The sequence below is a fragment of the Volvox carteri genome (genome assembly GCF_000143455.1).
Source record: "Volvox carteri f. nagariensis unplaced genomic scaffold VOLCAscaffold_18, whole genome shotgun sequence".
NCBI lineage: Eukaryota > Viridiplantae > Chlorophyta > Chlorophyceae > Chlamydomonadales > Volvocaceae > Volvox > Volvox carteri.
Genome location: NW_003307561.1, coordinates 77071 through 100658, shown reverse-complemented (window position 1 = coordinate 100658; position 23588 = coordinate 77071). Strand labels below are relative to the sequence as shown.

The 23588-nt window shown below is 57.0% G+C and overlaps 3 protein-coding genes across 3 annotated transcripts; 1 reads left to right on the top strand and 2 right to left on the bottom strand.

Moving 5' to 3' along the window:
• Positions 1–16: 16 nt before the first annotated feature.
• VOLCADRAFT_90680 (uncharacterized protein) lies at positions 17–9962 on the bottom strand (the record flags this gene model as incomplete). The annotated part of the gene is made up of 17 exons (XM_002950204.1): positions 17–650; positions 767–772; positions 1192–1316; positions 1702–1847; positions 2566–2692; positions 3338–3406; positions 3504–3538; positions 3926–4198; positions 4328–4688; positions 4933–5040; positions 5809–6114; positions 6635–6864; positions 7995–8493; positions 8772–8970; positions 9164–9273; positions 9390–9437; positions 9825–9962. The coding sequence occupies 17 exons, from the start codon at positions 9960–9962 to the stop codon at positions 17–19; spliced, it is 3414 nt and encodes a 1137-aa protein (XP_002950250.1).
• Positions 9963–10484: 522 nt separating this feature from the next.
• VOLCADRAFT_90679 (uncharacterized protein) lies at positions 10485–14501 on the top strand (the record flags this gene model as incomplete). The annotated part of the gene is made up of 9 exons (XM_002950321.1): positions 10485–10600; positions 10672–10723; positions 11039–11143; positions 11440–11532; positions 11814–11912; positions 12135–12281; positions 12457–12522; positions 13431–13663; positions 14399–14501. The coding sequence occupies 9 exons, from the start codon at positions 10485–10487 to the stop codon at positions 14499–14501; spliced, it is 1014 nt and encodes a 337-aa protein (XP_002950367.1).
• Positions 14502–18006: 3505 nt separating this feature from the next.
• Positions 18007–22900, bottom strand: VOLCADRAFT_117497 (uncharacterized protein; the record flags this gene model as incomplete). The annotated part of the gene is made up of 11 exons (XM_002950203.1): positions 18007–18224; positions 18469–18500; positions 18774–18859; positions 19422–19688; positions 20075–20325; positions 20575–20705; positions 21080–21171; positions 21544–21681; positions 21983–22042; positions 22516–22565; positions 22843–22900. Coding segments are annotated over 11 exons (1383 nt in total), but the record flags the coding sequence as incomplete, so codon positions are not given.
• Positions 22901–23588: the final 688 nt, after the last annotated feature.

Genomic DNA, 23588 nt, shown 5'->3' with positions numbered 1-23588 from the left:
AGGTCATCTCAAATGGTTAACTCCACAGCAAAGTGACCGAACGCAAGTACCGGTCTGCAGTTCCCGCAAGCGCGATTAATCGGTATCGGCCCTCGTGCTGCTCGTCTGCAGGGCACGGAGTCGCCACCGCGCGCCGCACGCCATCTCGCAGAGAACCTATCACAATCTGCCTGCCTACATTCGTACCCAAATCCATCCCATGTACAGCATTCTCATCATAGTACACCACAGCGCTGTTGATAAACTCTCCCCCTTCGACGCGGTGATCGTGTAACTCGCCATCACTGTCGCCACCATGCACTCTGGCGGGCATTGAGCCGTACACCACCTGGATGCTTTCGACGTACTCGCCGGCCTTGTGTACGATGCGCGTGATCACGTTCTTGCCCCACGATGCGTACGATAGGTCGTCGAAAAACTCGCCCTCGTCATCGGCTCCGTAGGGCCCCATGATCAAGTTGCAAGCGCGTGATTGCGGAGGCGAGAGTTGTCGTTGACGCTCAAAAAACAGCTGTGTGAAATTCTCCCGTCGAATATCAATCTGGCGAACTCGGTCGAGATCCGCGCCGTCAAAGCCCTTCTCTGTCCGAGGGTAAAAGCCCCAGGGAACCATGTCAGCGGCCGCATGCACGAGGCGGCGAAAAGGATAACTGGGAGCAGGTGGAGGGGGATATGCACAGCAACGTCAAGAAGGGAAAACACCTGCCGACGTCCAAAGTTGCGAAGTGCTGCAGTCCAAGCAACCACGCAACGGCATGAGACTTACCGGCACCTATCGACCGGATGGAAGGGGGAGGTGGGAGGGGAAAGGGGGAATGTAAAAACTCCAGTTGGGGGAGATAGGACCCGGCCTTGGTGGCCGGTGTGGGGAACAGTCCACGGGGGAAAGAGGGTCCCGAGCTGACAGCACGGCATGTGGGGAAACGTACGGTAAGTACGGCCATAAGGCCCCAAGGGCCCCGGGAATGTAACAGCGCTGCAGCGCCGTCATATCAACTCCGTCCAGTGCGCATCCTGATGGCCCTGGTCCATGATACCCTGTCGACCAAGTCCCGCACCACCAACCCCAACCCCAACCTGCACCTCCTCTTCGCAAGACCGCACTCCTTCGCAAAACCCATCTGCCCCAACACTTAACTCTCGCCCTCAACTCCTTCTGGCCCCCTCCCCTACTTACTCAGCGGCACACACTCCACCATCATGTCATCCGCAGTCTCCTGCCACAGGCTCTGCAACTTCTCCAGTGCTCCACTGCGCTTCACAGCCGACCAAAGCACCTTGGCGGGCAGGCCGCCGGGCAGGGGCCCGTGAATGTCCTGGATGAGGGGGGTTGGGGGAAAATCTTACGGCGATGTTGACGATGATGGAAGCAGAAGCAAAGGATCAACTGCCGACAACGCCAAAAGCGTCCAAGTAGGGGAAAGGGGGACGTGGCCGGGGCTGAGGCGCGGGTGATGGTGGCGCTGGCGATGGTGACAGGGTTCTGGGCCGTAACCAATGGTGGTGGTTGTCCGGCGGATGGGGTGTAGAAGCTGTCGGTTTGGGGGCATCCAGCAAAGTTCGGACGCAATAAAGGAGGCAAACAAGGCATGGCAGCCTAAGAGGAGGGAAAGGAAAGGCGGCACGCGGGATGGCGAGTATCATGGCGCGATCGGCGACAGCGCGCCATGGTCCGGCCGAGTGAACCAGTCGCCGACTGACCTCAGTCCAGGGCGTGTACGACAAGCGTACGGAGGGATCCACCACGACGCGGCCCGATCCCAACCTGCGGTAGTCTTCGCAGAAAATGGAGCACTCGCTGGCGTCACACTCGCCCGCGTCCCGCTGACCCGCACGGAAGCGAAGACCTGCCGGGTGGTTCATTCCCATGGGGGATACGTAGGGAGGAGGGGGAGGGAGTAGGGAAAGGGGAGAACCAAGTGATGTGAAGTAAAAAAATCAAGTTCCGACATCCACTGCACCACTACCGCAATTACAAAGCGATGAAGCAACTGCCCGTAGCTCGGGAGCCTTGCCCCCCAGCAAGTTGAACGAGGGGGAAAAGGGTGGAAGGAAGGGGAAAGACGAACCACGCATGATTGAAGCTGCTGCCAGAGCAAGAGAGTAGCAAACGTAAAAACTGACCGAAAGGCGTCCGTGGCGACTGTGACGACTGTGACCTCGGGATGACGAAGGAAGGGGATCGCGGTGTTGGGTAATTCAAAGACATGGCGCACGCGGATTCTGAAACACGTCAACCGCATCTCAACGCGGGAGGGATGGGGGTGCCAGGTGGGGAGGGAGACGGGGAGGGGGAGATACATCTACATGCCTGTGCATGTAGTGGCAACCACTAAGGAGTCCGGGGCTCTTTTGGGGGCCCCTAGCTCGGTGAGAGGGCAGAAGGCCAGGAGTGGAGATAGCTTCCGTGCAGCCGTACTAAGCAGAATCTGGGAAGGGGAGGTAAGCCCGCAAGAAAACTTGGGGAGGCGGGGTCGAGGTGGAAAAAAGGAGGGACATGACCTACGGCCCACGGGCTTGCCCGATGTCGAGGGCAGTGTGGCTCTCTCTGTTTCCCGTCCGCACCTGCTGACAGATGCGACGCGTTGAAGTACACGGCACCGTTCCAGCAGCACTTGACGGGGAAGGGCAAGCCCCGGTGTACGGCATCCAGAGTACGGGGATCGCGGGCGAGGGGGTCGTGCTTGATGAACTGCAGCGGTAGATACACGGGTGGGTGGAGTTCAATCACGTACTTTGATCGCGTCTTTTGCAACTGTAAAATAGGAGTCCTCGGCTCTGCCGATATGTCCTTTGACACCAGCTGCCGAAGGAGTCCAAGACAGCAAAGCAATTGCCCGCAGCAGCCCCGCAGTGCCTTCACCGCTGCCACATGCTTTCACATACGGGTGGGTGCGGGGGCGATGAAGATGGGCCTTGTCATCCAAAGGTTTTCATGGCTAGGCTAGGCTGCTGGTGGTGGTTGTGGTGGTTTGCAGGCAAGGCATGGGGCCCGTGACATCAACAAACACACGCTCACACACACGCGCGCGCTCGCTCGCGCACGCAGCTGGAAACAGTTTTGGTTGTAGGATTCAGCTTTCGGGCTCAAGGCGCCCGTAGTGCGGCCCCTCATCACGGGGAGGTATTGCAAGGACCCAGGGTTCGCAGCCGCGCCTGCTCAAGGCGCAGGCTGCATGGGGGGAACTGTGCCGCAGCGCGTGCTGAGGTTGGTTGGTTGTTTGAGGGCCTTGGTACCCACCGCGCTCTCTTTCCTCTTGACAAAAAGGGGAAGCGCGGGGGGGGGGCTGCACGCCCTCGGTCGAGCAGGAGGGGATAGTGGGGACCCCTCACGCACCTCTCCCCCCACAAGGAAGGGAGGAGAGTGCTTCGGCGGTCGTTCCCGTTGGGGTACGGCTAGGTGCTCCTGGTCAGTGTCAGGCCCGGGGCGAAATGCAACACACACACACACACACACACACAAACACACGCACTAATACACGCGGGGTCACGTTGAGACTTACCGCTTTGCCGCCCAGATCCCTCGACACCCAAATGTCTGCAGCGGGGCCAGGGGGGCGGGATGGCGGAGGGGAGACTGGAGGGGCAGCTGGAGGGCGCTGAGGAGCAGAAGCGTCCGACACAACCCAGGTTAGCCAAGACACGTGGAACGGTAACACACGGTCCTATGGGGCATAAAAAGCTGTACGGTGAGGGAGGGACGGGGGGAAAGACGCGAACCACGAGAACAAGCGAAGCTGGAGATAGATAGAGGGGGGGAAAGACGAACCACGAACGAGTGAAGCTGCTGCCAGGGCAAGAGTGTAGATAGAGGTGGGGAGGGAGGGGAACCGACAAGGCGGCGGTAGCGCGCCGCTGCAGGAGACTTCAGAACACATCTTCCCCATCCCCCACCATCCACACCGACTATCCAAGCCAACCTCACCATAGAACTCGTATCTGGGCTTCACGGCCGCCGCGGAGATGCGCTTCCGCACCTCCACCCGCTGCGCCACCTCCTCCGCATGCACCCCGGTCATCTGGTCTAGTGCCGCCTGCCACTGGGCTGCGGGATCACTGCCACCGCCGCCTCCACCATCCACATCGAACTCCCCCTCCTCATCCTCCTCCCCGTCCCCCACCCCCTCCCCCTCATAATCATCATCCTCCTGCTGCTGCAGATCCGATTCCGGATCCGGTTTTGACTCCGATTTTGACTCTGAGGAAGAGGACGAGGAAGCGGGAGACTCAGGTTCGGAGCCTGAGGATGCGAGGAGCCGTCTGAAAGGAGAGGCAAACCCTTCGCCCGCGTCCATTGAAATTGCGGTTGTGGTCGCAGTGGCCGCACTGCCACCACCCGCCGAGTGGTCGCTGACAAGACCCTCCACCCGGCCCCGGCCCCGCCCCTTCCCAGGGATGCCGGTCGCAGGAAAGTGTTCTTGCTTCAGCTCGCCCCGGATGTCCGCCAGCACCGTCTCCACAACAGCAGATGCGATGGAAGATAATTGTGTGGGTAGATGGGTGGAGGAGGAGGCGGAATGCTGGGCTGCCGATGGCGTGTTGCCCTCAGGCTCGGCTGCTGCTGTTGTTGTTGATGGTGGCGCGGATGTGGATGGTGGTGTGTGGAATAGTAACGCCCGGCGCAGGGCCTTGCCCTCCTGTTGCGTCCTGGAGTCCCGCACCTTGGGTACGTGACCCCCAATCCACACCTGCGGACATGACACGATGAGAAAGAGAGCGAGTGTGTGTGTATGTATGTGTGTGTGCCCGCCCTTCCCCACTCATTCGTCGCACTCCGGAGCTCGCCCCCTCTGGCCCCCAGACGCAATTCACAGCTCCCGTACCCCCCACCTCTCATACAGCTCACACCTCTTACCCCCCAACCCATCCCGCTGTGCACACCTCGACATCGATCCCACATGCAATGTCCGCTTGTAGGTATGTCAGTCGCACCAGGTCGGGCGCGCAGAAGAACACGTCATTCAAAAACATGACGTACGGAAATGCGCCCGGGTTGCGGTACAGCGGCGACAGGGCCGCGTTGCGCAGGTTGGCTAGGTGCTGGGGGTCACCAAAGCCGGGGTTCGGGTTTCTCGTTGTGTGGGAAAGGAAAAAACAATTAGTTAAGTAGCGAAGGGAAACCGGGGGTGATGTGTGATTTGACCCCTCCCCTTCAGAGGTACAACTGAGTCAGGTGCTGGTGTAGTTCACTGTTTGCATTGCAGGGTGGGAAGGGTTGGGGATGCGTGTGCCAACACCGTTAGACCGGTATTATAGAAAGCCGGAACAGGACAGCTGCTGGGTAACCTTGCTGGGAATAAGGGCCGCGCGCGCGGCCGTATGTGTGTGTGTGTTCTTACGTGTATATGCGGAGTGTGGTTGGGAAACATAAGTAAATCAAACTGCAAAAGCCCGGAGGTGTACGACTTAAATTGCACAAGGGAGAAAGGGAGAACAGGGTCCGGAAGGGGAGGCTGACAGGACTCCTTCGACGGCATGACAGCATGATGGCATCATCGCAATATGATTTCACGATGACCGGAAGCGCAACGTATGTGAGGGAGCGTGGGTGTCAAGGGGGGAAGCGGCGGCCCGGGAACAGCCGGAGTGTACCCGACATCAACTCCTTCCATCAGTCCGCAGCCCATAGTTCTCCTCCCCCCCTTCACACGCACACCCACACACCCCACACCCACACAACATGCAAGAAGCAAGAAGCAACCCCCAAGCCGTCGCAGCTCCCCGGCATTACCGGTGTTGGTGTGAGGTATCGCCCCCACAAAGGCACACGTGTACACCCATACACGACACACGCACCCACACACTTACTTGTATCCGGTGCTGTTTCATCAGTTTGCCACCGACGGGTTCCATCACTGCGGCTCCCCGCGTGAGGGTGCCGTTGAGCACCACCGCATTGGGCACACCGGCAGCCTTCCACAGCGCCGCCGCCACCAGCAGCCACAGCGCTGTACGGTCACGGCTACCGCTCTCATACACGGAAATACCCACACGCTGCACGTGTTTGGCGTTCAGGTCGAGTTGGAGGGTTCCCGAGGAGGGGGAGTATATGGCCTGCAGTACGGGGTCCCCCTGGAGCAGTAACGCCAGTCGTAGAACTTCCAGGATCCAAAACTGCGGAGTTGGCGGTGTGGGGTGGCCGAGCAGCGGGTAAGAATGATGGGTCGGGTTGAAGGGAAAGGGACTCCATGGCTGATGCGGTCTGAACGCTGATGCAAATGGCAAAGGTAAGGTGGTAAATTTGTGCCGTGGATGTTTGAGTGTGTGTCTGTGTGCGCACGTGTGTGTGTGTACGTGAGTATTTGTGTTCGGGGGAAAAGCTCGGGAAGGCGACGCGTGCGTCGGAGGGGATGTTTGCCATGTGCAGGACTTAGGGCACCAGCGATGGTCGTGGTGGCGATGCTTGTTGAGCACAGCAATGCAGGCGATGATTGTGATGATATGGCTGCTGCGTAGGCTGCTATAGTCGCGTTGCCGCTGAAGAAAGGTGGGAAGGAAGAAAAAGGGGGAAAAGCTTCGGCAAGACGGGGATTGGGTCAGGGGTTTACTTGAAAAGGTCGCATGGGTTGCAGGAAAAGAACACCTGCTGGCGTCGTGGCAGCGTTCTTAGGGTGTTTCCACCGCTCGCACCTACTGGCATGATTTCTTCGCAGTCCATCAGGTTTGCGGCAATTAGGATACGAGGCCAGTCAGGCGGTCCTTGACCCCCCTGGCGCTCTCGGCACTCTGCCGCTATACCCAGCGCTCGAATTCTAGCCACGAGACCCACTGCATCTGGGAGATGGACCTGTACTTCACTGGGAAGCATTTTGAGCACTCGCAAGGACTGGCTGAGCTGGATGGGAGGAAGTGTGCCCACTGCCGCTGCAAGAGCAGCGGCGACGGCCCGTGTCTGATCCAATTTACGAGCCTTTTCTCTGAGATCATGAGCGCGACTGAGAACGTCGTTAATCTGCTCCGTGGTTACTGATGGTACCCGTGGAAAGAAAAAAGTCAGGTCATCCTCCTGTTGCAATTTGGAGAGCGTCCGTTGATGACTGAGCCTGGTTACTGATGAAAGTAGAAGGGCCAATAAGACGACATGCATTTTGCCTAAGCTTCTCTGTATGTATAGTCCATGACCAGCAGCGCGCTACATTTGCCATAAGTCTGCTTCTTACTCAACATCATAAGAGCAAAACCCATCCACTTTAGGCGACCTTGTCCGGAAAAGGTTGGAATGAATATGTTTGGTTGATATTATCAGGTAACTTACATCAACCACCATGCAACTGCCATCACAACAGCGGGGCCGGGTCCGAAAAGGCTGTGATATTATGCTCTTTGTTACAGTATTATGAGAACCAGTTATCACATAGCACGGGCCCTGGAAAACAAGCTCTCTGTGCATAGGGAGTTTACAGCGTTTCACTGCTTAAGCCGCCACCAGGCCGCCCCCGACAAGAGAACGCCCTGCCTTCAATGCGGGACTGCACCCCAAACCCTGATATGTCGAGACGCTTTTGAACAAACGCAACATCCTCAGCAATCCTCTCGCACGCCGGTACACAGACGGTAAGCCCCTAGACTGGTTCCGAGCATAGCCAAAGCACGACAAAGGTGAAACTCGAGTCCAACCAAGAGCCCCGCATGGACCAGTTCATAGTGCAGAAATAACACAAGTGCCTTGTGGCGACAGGATCATCGTCGTCGTAATAACAGTACAGGGCATAAACACTCCCGGGGGGCTTCCACGCAAAAACAAAACTCCACCCCGCTGCTGTCAATGCCTAATTCGGCGTCAATCATTATGCTCCACACCGGCTTCCCAAGCTACACCCCTGCAGGTGCGATTGGGATACACCGTCATGTACTAATATGTACCACCCAACGGCAAGCCTGCAGACATCTGGGGACGTGCCTTCCAGGCTGCATCAAATAGAGGCCTTATCGGGTCCATCGGGATTACCGGCGCCCCCGACGGCCGCGACCACCGGCGCCGCGTCCTCCCCCACCATTCTGCTGCATCAAAATCGGCGCACGATTTCGCGTGTTGCCCCCGAGGACCTGCTGGTTGCGGCCGCCGCTGCGCTGCAGCTGCCTTGGTAAACCCGCCATGCGCTGCTGTTGGCCACGTTGGGCATTGCCGCTGCGGCCGCCACCGTTGGCAGCGAAGACTGGCGCCCGCCGTTGCGGTGGCTGGTGCATTTGGCCGTTCTTCCGTATCCCGCCCTGCTGCACCCGGCCCAGCATCTGACGCTGCTGTTGCAGGCGCGGCGCAGGCACGATGCGCGGAATCTGATTTCGTCCAACCTGCTGCTGCTGCGGGCCCCGCCGCGGTAGGCCCTGAGGCGCTAACTGCTGTAATGGTTGGCCTCTAGGAACCACCGCATGCGCACGGGGCTGCACCACCATCTGTTGCTGCCGCTGTTGCCGCATGCGCTTCGCTAAGGACACGGGTACTTGCCGTTGCTGCTGCTGTTGCTGCATCACCGGCTGTTGCACGTACTTAATCTGCGTGCATGACCGTGAACAGTGCAGGTGAACAACCTGATCCCAACAGGGTTAAACTGGGGAACACGGCATGCCTTCCTTTCCACACTTTCAATATGCATGCGTGCTCAGCAGAATGCAAAATGCTTTGCGGCCCCCAAAACACGATGCGACCAAGGGGGTCACATACAAAGGATGTGCCCCATAAAAAATCATACGGTCGATTAACCATGACTGATTGCACTGTAGTATGTCAGCGGCCCAAAATCAAGGTCCACCAAGCGACAGCTAGACCGCACCTGTTGCCGTGGCTGCCGCGCTGGGGCCTGCTGCTGTAACTGAGGCTGTTGCCGAGGTCGAGCAGGCGCCACGATGGCCTGTGGACGCTGTGTGGTGCCGCGCTGGCGCATGACCGCTGCAGCAGGCTGCTTAGGCGCCATAACGGCCCTGTTGACGATTCGCTTTGCAAGAGCGCGGGCTCCAGGTACCGGCGCAGCCCTGAAGTGCGTAAGCATGTCGCAATGCACCGCCTTCAGTGATTATTTTATCCAGCATGCGAAGGGTACTTGATGCCGCCCAGAACACAACCCAAGGACATTCCCAAGGAGATAAGGAGGAAACCAAGACTGAAACAGCTGCAACAAGGAGCTGCGCGTAGATGGCCCGCGAAGAGTCCCCATACTTGACTTACGCCTTGCGCTTCAGGTCTGACGCCTTGACAAGTAACACCTTTGGGGCTAGGCGCTGCACGCCTGGGACGCCCTCCGTGGCGGGTACCGTCTGGCGCTTAGTGCGGATGGCCTGTTAAGTGAAGATTGAGAGTTTGAAGTGGCAATGTCGATCCAGCCATCGATACACAAAAGTCAAATAGCACGTGGGTTCACTGGCGAAGACCGCATGCGAACCTGATGACATACCTGCCGTTTGCCGGCAATTCCACTGGCCGTGGTCACGGGTGCACGTGCCTGAGGAGTGACCACGTTAGAAGAGTCAAGTCCACCGCCCAAATGAGTCCAGGAAGCTGCTGAACTACTCAAGGCCTTCGAACGAAGTATGTTTGGCTGTTTCAGTTAGCCAGGTAACCGAGACACGTAACCAAGGATTCCGGACCCTGTTGCGACCAACGACCTGGAACTGATGCCTCATATAAAGCGCAGCGAGCATAGCATCTGGCCCAAGGCTATGCTAAGAAACGAATTCAACATGGGCCGTAAAATCCCTTCTTTTGAAACCTCGAGAACAAGAAGCGTTTGCAATTACAACACAAGACGCGCATGACATCAACTAAGGGTACTCCTTACAACGTTGCGTTGCGAACGGGAGACGCAAGTTCCAAACAGATCGACACTTACCCCGACCTGCTTCGGAGCCAATCCCCGCGAGCCCCCAACAGTGGGCTTTGAAGGGAGCGCCCTAGCTGCTGGGCGTTTGGCCGCTTGCTTAATAAGCTCATCCAGGCTAAGGTCGAGCTTGCTGTCAAGCGAAGACATGGCGCTGAGCCAAGGAGAAAAACGCTTCAGGTTAGGCAGCAAGTCAGCTGTATGCTATTTTTTTACCAAAAGGATAGCCCTATCAAGCCTGGAACGTCGGAATGGTTGACTCCTTATGCCAACCAAGATGCTATTTATTTACGCTTTAATATTGAAAAGGTATAAGAGAACTGCTGCGAAGCGCAGCCCTTCGGACGTGACCTGGAGGGCCTGAGCCAGGCGCGGGATTCCTCAGCTGTTGAGTCAACAGTTTTTTGCCAAATGAACATGTCGCGCAACCAGCAGGTTCTCTTCCGCATATGGGAACGCGCGGTTCTTTGTTGCAGACAGAAGTGTGTCAACGACGTGAGCATACGGCAACTGTACAGCAAGACACATTTCAAGCCTTTGGGTTCTCCTAAGCTATATTTTCGCTGATTTGTCGTTTCATGGATGCTCTAGAAGGGTTTGTCTTTACGTTTCTCGGATTACACATGCTGGTAGCTGACCGTGACTGAGTGCTCCGGTTTTGTCAACGCAACGATGGAAAGCATTTCTGACTGTGGGGGTAACAGTGCATCTGCGCCTGAGGAGCCACCTCGAAAGCTTTTGGAGGAGCTGTGCGCGAAGTTCATTCTCACCGCCCCAAAAGATGCTCTGTGGGTTCCGCTTACGGTAGCGGTGGTCTCCGTGCAGCTGCCCTAATTATCTTACTATATGGTGCATACAGGAGCAAGGACAAGCTGTTCTTCCTTGTAGAGCAAGCGTGGTGGTACTACGAGGTGAGGGGGTTCTACTGTCGCGCCCAGCACCCACCGCTCTAAGGGTCTTTGGAAACGATTACGGGTTGTGGCTGTGTACTGTTCTACGCGACATGTCCTGCATCGGTTGCGTTTGTAAGGAGCAACGCACGTACCGACTCAGTCTAAGAGCCGGCTAACCTGCCTTTTTGTAAAAGCTCTATCTTTGTTTGTCGTGCTATACACAAGTTGTCGTTCTATTAGGCTGTTGCTGCCGCGTGCGGCGATAACGATTAAACGGAAGGATGCGCCAATTTTTATTGCTTATCGCCCTTTCTTGTCTTGTCGTCCCGACAGGACAAGGTCCGTCCAACGTCTTCCATGAACCTAAAGCACTACTCATCCTATACGACGTTTGCTGAACCGCTTTTTCGCAAGTGCGAGGCGCTAAGCCCTTTGAGGGTGAGGTGTTGAAGACCCGGCCCTTCCCTTGTGGGTCTACCCTGCTTCTGTGCATGGATACGGGCATTCCCGTGTGTGTTGGTGTGGAAGCACGAATGATTGTATAGTGCTTGCTTTTCAGTTAGGTGCCAACGCTTGCTGAGGAGGACAAGCACCGCAGTGCCTTTGTGCTACCCTAGTGCCGGGGGTTCATGGGGTCATGGAGACACACGGTTACCGGCCGGCCCCCGGCTTACCTCTTGAAGCCCTGACTATCTTTGCCGGCTTTGAAGCTAAACGTTTTGTGGCCTGTGCAGCCTAACCTGCAAGCTTACCTGGAGGACTACCGACGATACAAACAGAGTATCCCAGTCTATGGCGCAATCCTGCTGGATGCGGCTATGGAGCAGGTGTGCGCAGTTGGCTAAGTTCTTGGGGCACGGCGTTTTGTATCAAACTCTTGCGGGCTCAGCGTGCCTGTGGAGCTTTGGAAATACTCAAACAATTGTGAAACTCAATAGCGGGTTGTCAGCTTAGAGTCCGAGGGAACATGGTTTTCTCTAGTGGGGAAGAGGGAGAGACACAGCAGGTACCTGGGCATGTAGTTTTGCGCAACTGCATACAGTGGTCATGCTGTGCAGCATTGGCTGAGTGCATGGATTAATAGGAGCTTCGTATGCCTTGCGGACAGGTTTTACTTGTGCGGGGTAACAAGAGCAGCATGGGATGGGGCTTCCCGCGCGGAAAGGTCAACGAAGGGGAGTCGGAGTCGGACTGTGCAATTCGCGAGGTGCGTACACATTGAGACTGCAGTTTGCTGCGGCGCAATCCTCAGTGGCATTTGCGTGGTGCAACGTTTACCGCATGCGTAGTGAACAGGTTAAATTCGATGCGCTGAATGAAGCCAGTCCGTTGCCTAAAGGATGAAGCAAAGAACAGCAGCGGCTGCTCTTCCGCTTGCGGTTTGTTGCCTGGTTGTACATGGTAATCCCTATCCACTCACGTCTGTCAGGTTCTGGAGGAGACTGGTTACGACATTCGGTCACAGTTGCGCGAGGCTGATTATTTGGAAATCACAGCCGATGGCAAGCGGCACAAGCTATACATTGTAACCGGGCTGGATCCTAATACGCAAGAGTTCGAGCCACACTCCAAATGGGTAAGTCACAGGGCTGTCTTCTGGCAACAGCACGCCGCACACCAAAGGCATCGACAGGCGTGCGGTGATGTCGGCATGCAGGCCTTAACAATAAACCTTCTTGGCCTAGGCCAGTTTCGGATAACTAGGCTCGCAGATGAGTAGTTGCATGTACTCCCCTCTCGTTATGCTTCAGGAAATTGGAGCGTATGCATGGCATCGTGTGGACGCGCTGCCAGCAACACCTGACGAAGCTAGCCAGGTGCGCTGGGCACAAAGCCGTGGATGGTGTGGTCTTGAGTTGTTACTTTTGTACGCGACGTGGTGAGGGGAGGCAAGGCTCTTGTATAGCGGCATGGACTCTGTTGCATCCTCGCCAGCCCTACGCGAATTCGTGCGCAAGTCTCATCGGCGGGCAACTGATTTGATTCTAGCTAGTCGCGTCTGATGCTTTGGTCTTTCTTAATGTTCTGTGGACTTTCGCATCTTGGTCATATTTATGAGACGTTGGTCGCAGGTGTACATGTCGCCGGATGGGGTGCGCCACCGGTTCTTCATGATCCATCCCTTTGTCGGTCGCCTGCGCAAGTGGGTTACAATGTGTGGGGAACATGGCAGGTTAATTTTGCGAGCTGAAAGCTGCAATACCGTTTGTGGGTTGGAAGGGGAAGCTTTTGCTGCCCAGGAAAGGAACATGTTCGCCGGCTGGGTGCTTGGCTTTTCCTACATTTGCTATACAATCTGTCATCCTTGGATTAAAAACCTCGGTTTAATCTTTGATAGGATGCGTGTGGTCCCCTTTCGTGTTCGTGTTCGTCCGTAGGAACAAAGTAATACGCATTAATGCTCGAACATGTTTGCTGAGCGCCCTTCGGCATGGTGCTTTGCAGGTGGATTGAGAAGCGGCGCCGGCATGTAGCTAAGAACCACCAACAGCAAGCGCAGCAGCAGCAGCAGGATCATCATCAGCAGTCCAGTTGGAGTGTCACAAGCAGCGCTGCCTCCTCAGTGCATATGCCAGTGCGAGAGCTGCAGCAGGTCCTGTCCGCGTCCTCCATCTCAACGCCCGGCATGCCGGGAGGGACACTGCACCCGGCGACATCGGCAGCATCCGCCACTTTACCTGTGTCGCCGTCGCCACTTGCGGTTAACCTTCCACTGGTTCCGCAGCAGCCACAGCAGGGTCGTAAGGAGCACAAGGCGAGCCGCTTGGCGCAATCGATGGTGGCGACATCAGACGAGCAAGGCCAAAAGCAAACGACGTCAAATCCTGCCCACCAGCAACATATGCTACTGCAGCATGTGCAACAGAAGCTGGGTCAGCTACATTTACAACAGCAGCAGCAACACCAGAGCGTGCAGGCTTTCTCGCCAACTGCGGCTGGAACGATGTCAAACTTCAGGTGCGACTGCTTGCGGCGTTTAGCTTCTTATTGTGCTTACATGGTAGGGTAAGAGACCACCTGTCCATAGGCAAGACAACCGCGGCATCTTGTAACTCTAAGCCATACCCCATGCTGTGGTCCGTCTGCCTTTCGCGTCTCTGCCGAATGGATTGTGCGTTGAGCTCTTCGCCAACTTTGCTGGGTGTGGCAGCGTGCCTCTGCAGCTGACCGCCTAAAAGTGAGAAGGCCTGCGATGCCAGAGCTACGCCTTCCGTAAGTTCCCAAAGGTATCCCAACGTAGTTTTCCGTTGTCGTTTCTCTTGCAGATTCGATAGGGGCTCTATCATGGGATGCTTTGCCGCCGTCGCCTGAAAATCTGGGCATTGCCATTCGCTGCCTGCCTGTCCGACGACCTTCGGCGGAGCCCCTTCTATGTTGCGCTGCTTCGTGGTCGTTCCTACCGATTAAATGGAGTTGCATAGGCAAACCAGCCAAAAGTGAGTACGATAGGCAGACAGGTGGTGGTACGATATCCTTTCGGGTGTGAGCATTGGGACGCAGTACTGTGCAGATATGCTAACAGCTTGAACATCCACATGGATCAGCGGCATTGCCACTTGACATATAAGGACTGAGAAATCGTTTAACGAACCGTCGCGCCCGCAGTGGCAACGCACATATAGCGGCGGTCGTGTTGGATACTTGACATGGCCTGTCGGGAGGGGCGTGTTGGTCGCTCGTTGCCTGCTGCAGTGGATTGTATTCTGCCAGGCCCATGCAGCTTTCCGGCTTGGATGTGTCTCTTGCCTACGGAGTCAGACCCAAGATTGTCGGAGGCCGCACGGGGCGGGCTTGAAGGGAAAATTACAGGAGCTAACGGAAAATGCTTATGGTTCACCTGTGTGGGAAGAGTTGGGTGAGGGTTTATAGGCATGAGGCCGGCCAAGCGTGGATTTGATTAAATGCGGGGTTCAAGGGGCCAGGTCGTGCATGGATGCCATTGGCTGTGTCGGCACGAGTGAAACGAGTTGTTGGCTTTGAGCTTGCCCTCCCCACCTCCGATGTCCTAATGAGCGCCTGTATTGGGCGCTACGGACGGAAGGCTGGGAAATAGCAAGGGTCCTGGCAGTGCCTAAAAAGGGCACGACGCTGTCGCTCTGGGACCTCAGGGTTGCACCCTTGCCCTTCTGCTCAGGCCCAGAGAGGTTTCCGGGTGCGGGGCTGGGTGGCCTTCCATGAGATGGGTTACTGCAGGATTCGGAATACTGTTTGAAGCGTGTACTAAGGCATTGCTCGCCATTCTTTATATTCGTGTGTTTCATTCTTGCTTCACCGCAATTTGCGCTATCTATGCAATTAGCGCTCCGCCGGGCTGGGCAGGACGGGGTGGAGCCATGCAAGCCAGTCCGCAGTCCACAACAGAGTGCCTCGCGGAATGCAAGCTGGCATAGCCGTGCGCAGGGACGGTGGGCGGGTAAGGCAGCTAGTGACCCAGACACCGTTGCGGTAATCAAGGTGTTGGGGTCGTAATATTGGTCGTATTGATGGCAGGGCAGGGGCCCTCACGGATGCAAGAGCGACAATCGGTCTGATGCTAGTAGTGGTAAAGAAAATGACAGAGGAATATGCGTGTCTGTGAGCGGCTCTGCCAGCGGCCAGCCTGCTACGTTTTTTTATCTTCTGCGTGTTTCGTTTTGGTCGCAGCGGTAGCAACTCCTTTTCCACATTTGACTGTTCATATATTTACAACAGCTTACAAGGTACCGTGTGTTACAGGCGTAAGAGGTACACATGCATATCAGGAAAAAAACATGTGTTGCATATGACTCCTTTCACCTCTTCGCATTTTCTGCGTGTTTGTGCTGGATGGATCTTGGCGACGACCGTTGTAACGGCGCGGACAGATGTAGTGACGGAGAGGGGCTGGAACAGGAAGGCGCGCGGCGCTGAAGCCACCAGCTTCAGACTTCGCTTTAACGCCGTTGTTTCACTTTGGAGACTGTCAACCGTGGGGTGGGTTATAGTTTCGGGTCTGTCCACGTGCAAAATACTGTCAGCTGTGAGCGCTGAGTGCTGAATGAACGGCTTGTTTTTGTGTCCAGAGCAAGTGCATTCTGATGGAAATGGACCGGGAAATGGGACTTGGACGTCTATCTGTCCCAGCGCCGGTCGCAGTGCCAAAGAACCATATCATAAGGTGGCTCTGTTGGCATGAAGCTATGGAAAACGCTCTTGACGCTGGTTAACTCATGCATGCTGGGTGTGGCGTGGCGCATCCCTTGACGTCCAGGCAGTGGCCTGGGGCGCGGGTTAAGCACTGCTGTCAAACCCCGTATTGTTGCGGATCTTTCATCTTCTGGCTTTCCGGTTCATAAGCTCCGACCCCGCGCGCGGAAATGATCCGGAAGCCTGTCCGCTTTTTTATCTCGTTTTCATGTGTTGCCGCCTGTTCGGACGGGTACGTGGGCTGGTTGATTTTTGGTGTTGCCGTCTGTGTACACCATCCCGGAAAGTGGATGATGTTAGTCCGGGTTTCTTGCTTACCGTGTGTCTTGTTGAAGAACGTGGCTAAGTGTAGAGAATGAGGCGGTTGATACGCCTCCGGCATTGCCGGGGCTGAATTGTTGCAGTCTTGCACGTCGTGGTGTCGGCTGTAGCCGGGAGCCCTTCAGTTATGTGTTATGTGATCGAGTAGTGATTTGCGCTGGACAAGATGTCGTACATAAGGCCCTGTACCGTAACCGTATACCTCCAAACGCGCTTCCGCAACGCTTCCGGTAATGCGGATCCGGGTCTGGCCAACCCGATGAATGCGCGATACTATCTTGCTGGATGCATGGTGGTAATTGCTCTGGGCTTTCCATTTTTTGCAGATGGGCCTCCGTGCCGTGCACTGTCGTAGGGCATGCCGTGCGCGTTGATGGCTTGGCATTCGGTTGGCGTGGTGGCGCTGAGGGCATCAATGCCGCATTTCATGATGCGGATGTAGGGTGCCGGTAGGTACAAGTGCAAATTAGGGGGCCGGTGCCCTGCATTTTGTTGCGGGCTGAGGAACGAGCCTCCAGCGCTTTTGGGGACGCGTGGAGGCAGGTACGCATCATCGCATGAGCATCCCAGTGCTTTTTTGGCGGTGATTGAGCACCACGTGAATGAGTGATTCATTCGCTGAGGTAATTTGGCTACGCCTTGTGATGGGTGCGCGTGCTTATACACGCTCTCCCCGGAGAAACGTTTTTGGATGTTGTGTGACGCAAATACGGTTCGTGAGGATGGACGGCCATAGGGGGTCGGTTCCTTAACCGTAGTCGGTCCCTTCATGTGGGGCTGTCCTGATGTTTTGAGCGTGTGGAGACCACGTGCGGTATTCCATTTGTGCGTCCGTGGCGATAGGCGCTGGGAAAATTCGGGTACAAGTCTCAGGGCTGGAAAAGTCATGTGGTGTTCCTGCAGTGGCTGGCGCCTATCATGAAGATCAGTTTTGTGCGCCTTTATGTAGAAGAGGGGACGTGCACGGTCACAGTATCCGTACTTACGGCAGTGATGCTGCAACGGGTCCTTTGCACGCAGCGATCGCTGGATGCGCCTAGTATATGGTTGCAATGTGCGCACGTCGTAAGAAAAGTGGTGAAACGTCTGGCACGCGCTTTACGGAAAGGCGTCAGTGTTGGGCCGTCAAAGCGCGGCGAAGCTAGAGATGGAAGCGTTACGAGGTTACGAGGCGCGAGCTGGTTGGCAGCTTTCCTTGCTGGGCTGTTTTGGGATGGGTGGTGCAAGGAACTTCACATCTAATGCTTTGAACACGTCGATTTTGCTTCGTTATGCTCAGGGAAACTGCATCGTTGGCTGTGGGCACTACTGCTCGCCAAGAATTGGTTGATAGTTTTTACATATTAGGGTTTTCCGCCCGAGTGTTGCTGTAGGTACCCCTTCCATAGTTGGCTGCTTACCTTTGTAGTGTAATACATCTGGACTGTGCATCGCGCTACCAGTGACCACAACAGAGCGGGCGATACAGCATTGCAACGTTGAGCTTAAAACGCCCCTCCGACCGCAGGGGCAAGGCGCCCCGACTCCCTGACTACCCGCAATCAATATGCATCAATGCAATCCATCCACACGCATCAATGCCAAGCGCACACCCATCTGCCACTGCTTGCCGCCTGCGGCCCTACAATAGCATTTGTCATCTGGCATCGGATTTCTTCAATGGGTTCCGGAACCGCTCCGGGAGAGGCGTCATTCACAACAGCATCCTTACAATATTGAAGGCAGGCGGCGCACAGTTACGCGATGAAGGGCGCCAAAGTCCCCCACGATCGCTGTGCGGTGTCGCGGCGTGCAACATTGGACAGCGCTCCTCTTCAAGGCTGCTGTGGTGGCTGCTGCAGATCTGAAGCCAATGGGCTGTCGTACGTCTTCCCGGCCACTATCCCCTCTAGCTCTTCGCCTGCGTAGCTAATAAGCGGGCTGATCTCCACTCCCTCGTTGCATGTCACCGTCCCGCCCGCAGCACGCACCCAGTCGGCGTGTAAGGACAGCAGCGCCGCACGCGCCGTATCGGGGGAGTCAGTTGTACTGCCTGCACGGAGTTAGGAGAGGACGGAAGGACACGCGGCTGGTAGGTACTCCTGCAGGGCCTTCACCTTTGCAAGACGACAGGCCGGAAACTCATGATGGTCGAAACCGCAAGAGTGAGCGCTCAAGGCATGGACCTCTCTCCCTTCAAGCGTCGGAAGCAAGGGTGCTAGATAACGCAGCTTCCATTTCCTCTCAACTCGCCACACCACGCCCATTCTACTCGGGTCCGTCACAGGACATCTTACCAGGCGCGTTCTTGACGGGCGCAAACTCCGCCCTGTGAGTTCGAACGCGAATAGGGGATGCCGGTGCAGAGAATAGTTGGTTGCGAATTAGTAAATCCAAGCATGGTCGCTTCTGCACACGCGAAGAGGCACCGACGCAGACTGGTGAACGCAAAGAAGCAGTAGCCGACGGACGCAGGCAAAGGCCATGAGATCATGGTAGGCTGTCGCCCAGGACTCGGTTGGAAGTAACTCGCGCAATAGAGGAACTATCCAGTATGGAACACCTTGTTGCGCTGTACGACCTTCCGTACTACCGCACCTACCTGCGATCTACCTCCATCAGCGCCGTCTTGTTCCCCGCCAATGGAAAGGTATCGAAGATGAAAAGCTCCAACTTTACACCTTGAACCTGGGGTCGCGTGTTCAAGGGGCGTGAGAACCGGGGTAAGGAGTGCGGCGGCGCCTATCATGCAGCGGGCTTGCGGCCACAACGATTGCGTCTGGCGGGCGGTGTGTGTCGCTTACAATTTGCGCAAGAAATGATCTGTCCACCTATTCCAAAGCTGTAAAATCATGCCTCTAAATCTATCTGGAGGCACAGCGCGCCACCGAGAGGCTGTTTTCGATTCCCTGAAATCCCCTCCTGTGCCCGCGTTAATGATGCTGCTGATGCTGCACAGCGCTCCGCTGCCCGAGCTGCCCCTCCTCAATCGTTTTACGCCATCTTACCCCACCTCAGGGCACCTCACATTTCCCACCTTCATTCCGATGCCCCGCCGACCACATGGCAACGCCCGTGTTGCCTGGGCCTTAGGGGATCCCTCCCTAAGCTCACATACATACACAACCAAATTACTACGACTTTAATGCACAATTGGCTTTCGTCAAGCGGCCTGAGGTTCAAGCGCCCCCTGAGCTCACTACCCTCCTTTCTCCTGACCAGGCTGAGGAACGGATTCCCCAACACCCACCGGTCCTCCAACCGACGGAATGCGCTTCCGGGCCACATGGTACGGCGTACCGCCGCCAGCCAGCAGCTGTGCAGCCACGACTCGCAACCATTCTACGGAGAAATAGTGCATACAGATGTTGCTCCAGTTATAGTACAGCTGCCCGGTGGCGGGATTGGTGGCGGAGGCAAGCGCCGGATCGAGCTCGCTGTATTCGATGACGGCCAGATGATGGCCAGTGCTGGCGGCAGTGCCCGTGGCGGCACGGCGGCGTGCGAACACCCCCACCTGGGGGTTACGGCATCCATGAGATAGCAAAGGATAACAAAGAAAACACGTCTGCTCCGAAACCCATTCGTCACCTCCCCAGACGTGCATGTGGATTCTTGTAGGTGGCATCGGATTTGGAGGCAGTCCCACACCCGCCTACCTGCCGAACATCATGCATGTGAGGAAAGGGGGAAGGGCACGATCCCCGCTGATCTGAATGTTCGTCACTCCACCATACGGATCTCCGAGGGTGCGGCGGGAGGGCAGGAACGTACAGGGCCCAGGACAACCCGACGCGCCAGGCAGCTCGGACCGGCGTTCGACTTACGGCATCAGCTCTCATGGAGGCGGACCCTCCCGCTATTGAGCTCTAAGGGAGGCATTCTTCCCTAGCTTCCTCCTACCTTCTCCTCAGGGTAGGCCTTGGCCACTACCCTCGCGCCCACATCCGCCTGGGCGACCTTGTGGCAGTAGCCGATGAACCGTGGGTCGCCCAGCCGCGCTAGGCTGTTGTCCACGGAGTAGCAGTCTAGGCATTCGACGCCAGCAGCCGCCATGGCGTCTAGTAAACCCGAGCGAGCGAGCCACAAGTAGACCGCGCCGTTGCCGTCGGGAGATTTTGCGAGTGACCCCCGGGTCTCAAGGATCAGTTTGCCTACAGGCGTGCGGGAGGAGGCAGGTAAGGGGTAATCAGGGACGCAAGTAGGAAGCCATCACGCATGACGATGTCATTCGAACCCAATATATGTGTAAATTACATGGAACCAACAGTAAGCTCATATCTCCCAACGGTATGCCGTACCTTAGCCACACGTGATGCGCTACGCGGCGTTCAAGCAGCCCGCCCATCTGGGACGCAGGCAAACCCACTTTCACGGCTGGCCCTCCGGCGCAACCACCTCACCGTCCTCGGTGAAGCAAGGTAGGAAGCCTTGCTGGAAGAATACGACCTGGGACGGGTCCAGCCCGAAGAAGCTGTGAGCCTCAAAGTGCGCCAACGTGTCGGAGTACGTGAAGGGACTTGTCATGATGTACCTGCACGCATAGTGGCGCCCTCACAAGTCTATAAAGTGACAAGCCCCAGCAACGCGAGTTGTTCTTATGCATATGCCCCCATTAAAGATAGTGACTGTAGCTATAGCAGCTCCTTGCTGCATTGGCGGTAGTAGCTGTAGCTGCAGCTGTAGCTGTAGCAGCACATATAACTCAGTAGCGCACAGCGGTTGGCCAGGGACCCGCAGCCGCAACAGGCCCCCCGAGCTCGCATTTGCACACGAGAGAGAGAGAGAGAGAGAGCTGTCATATGGCGACTTAAAGCATACCGCCGGTACCACCATGCCACCATTAAACTACGGGGCTCAGCACAACATTCAGGACTGCGGTCAGGCCTGTTAGCTGTCCCCACCTACCAGCGCAGCGGCTTGGTGGCTGCGGCCGGTGTGCCGGTAGCAGCTGCCGCCAGCCTCTGCAGCCGCAGCACCCGCTCCGCTTGGAGCTGCACCTCCCACGTGCGTGCACGTGCGCGCCGCCACGGGGGATCATCCCAGGAAAGGATTGGGAGGAATACGGGGGGAGAGAAGATTACTGTCACTCGTCACGATGGACGCATGGGCCAGAACCAACAGAACTCCGTCTGCAGCACAAGCACACAAACACCCTCTTAAGTAACCGCAAGCAATCCGAAGAGGGGAAGCTCCGTGAGCCCACAAACAGATGAGCAGTAGCGGCAGTAGCCGTAGCGGCAGCAGCAACAGCGTAAACTACAGTTACACCTATGGGATGGCGGCATGAGTGTGTGGCCCTGACGGCGCTGGCCCTGGAACCCCCCGACTTTCCAATACACACACACACACACACACACACACACACACACCGCCCCCGCCCCGGCCCCCGTTCGTGCCTGGAGCAGGGACTTGCGGGATGGCAGTCCGATGTCATAGCAGGCCTTGGGGAGGGAGCTGCCCAGCCGAGTGCCTTGACCTCCTGCCAGCAGCAGGACTGCAGCTCGACCCTGCAGGCGCATACAGGCATGGTGGGGATGGGGGGTATGCGTTGGGTGCAGGGCAGTGCAGGACGGTGTGGGCAGGGCCAACGTAATGAGTCGCGGGTACCTGACGTGGCTGGATTGACTGCAGCTGAGACCTTCGTCAATAACAATGAATGCAATGCAGGCTCTGGTACTCCACGTATGGCATATCCGTGCCATCGGCCAACAGTACCGAATCTCACCAATCTCGCCGGTGGCCTAGCTCGACACCTTCCCACGGTCCCCAGACTGCCCTTTCCCTCCCACCCCGAGAGGGGTGTCCTACCTCAGCTATCAAGCGGTAACCGTGCTGCGCCCACTCCGCCGTCTCTGAAGGGGTCGTGTTCTGCGAAGACCACGGACAACAGCAACAACAATGCAAACGGCAAGGGGTGGTTGCTCAGTCCCTGCAGCGCCAACTACATCATACGTGGTCAAGCGCCGACGTGCCGCAACATTCGCAGTGGCGGTTGGCGGTTGGCCTTGCGGCCCTGAGGGGGCCCGAGCCCCCCGCACGCCGCCGTCCCCCGTGCGGTGCTTCTTTTTAACCCCAATGGCTCGTGGGACTTTCCATCCTTCTCTACCCCCCCGCCCGTAGCCTCCTCCCCTTTTCCCAGATTCCAACCCGCTCCACCCCACGCAGGAGAGGAAACCGGTGCGCACCAACCCCTCCTGGACATCCCTTTCTGAGGCGGCCTCCCCCACTTCCCGCCTGCCCTGCTCCGCCCAGCCCTGCCCCCCTAAGATCGGCCCGACAGCTAAGGTCAGTTATGGACGCAAGTGTATCCGTCGGTCCGATCATCGGCCAGGCTGGTTCACCTGCAGCTGCACCACGTCGGTTGCCGGCTCAATATCTCCAAAATTCGGTGCTGCCGGGGTGGGGTGTACGCAAGAAGCCAGATGGTGGTTGATTTTTTGTCGGGGTGAGATAAGGGCTACACAGGCATCAGATCGACATACAGACAGGCAGGCACACAATGGGAGACAGCTATCGAGATGGCCAGGGAAATGTGAGGTGGGAGTGTGCAGTGTTCATGGTAAGCCACGGAAGCCAGATACATTCCGTGGAGGCGGCCACCGGCCGCTCAGTCGTCACCTCCGGACCCCCCCGTCACCCCCCCTCACCCGCCAGGTCAATACCCTCACCTGATGCAGCTGCCATGCTGGCATTGAACACCCGCGTCAGGTAGCCGTAGTCCAGGTCCTGGGCGGGGTGCGCAGGGGGCCCAGGGTATCACCTCAGGTGGGGGCTCTGAAACGCTGCACGCGGCTCTGAAACACCAAAGTGCGACCAGATGGGATTCAACAGAGGCAGATCAGGTTCCGATGGAAATAAGCGGTGTGTGCCCGGGCGGGCGAAGGGGCGCCCGCGGGTGTGGAGATGGGCTGGATGAGATGAGACGGACGTGAGGGGTGTAGCGGCCGAGCTGCATGCCCGTGCGGTTGGGCTGGGTTATGTCATCGGGTGTTGATGGGTTGGGTGTTGCAAATGTGTGGGGTACGGCGGTGCTGTAACTGGTCGTGCGGCAAATGTGGGACCTGGTAACTCTGTTGCGTGGTTGAGGCGCATCAGTGGGCGCATCGGTCACGATTCCACAGGTGGGGGGTAAGAGAACAGGCGCTCATTCAAACTGGGGAAAACGGGAGCTGCGGCGCAGGCTTCCATGGCTGCACTCGTTTGCGCTTTGGTAACCGGGGCCATATGGATCCAGCTCTTTCGCACTTTGGGCCCTAAGACCCGTAGGAGGACCAGGGCAGTGCACCGATCATGCCCCCCCCCGGAGCTTAAACCCATACACGGCCCTCCGTAGGTCACGCTGAAGTCTGCGACCGGTATGCGGTTTGAACCCTCACGTTGCGTGCCGTAAATGGCGTTTTGGGAGGGCGTGCGA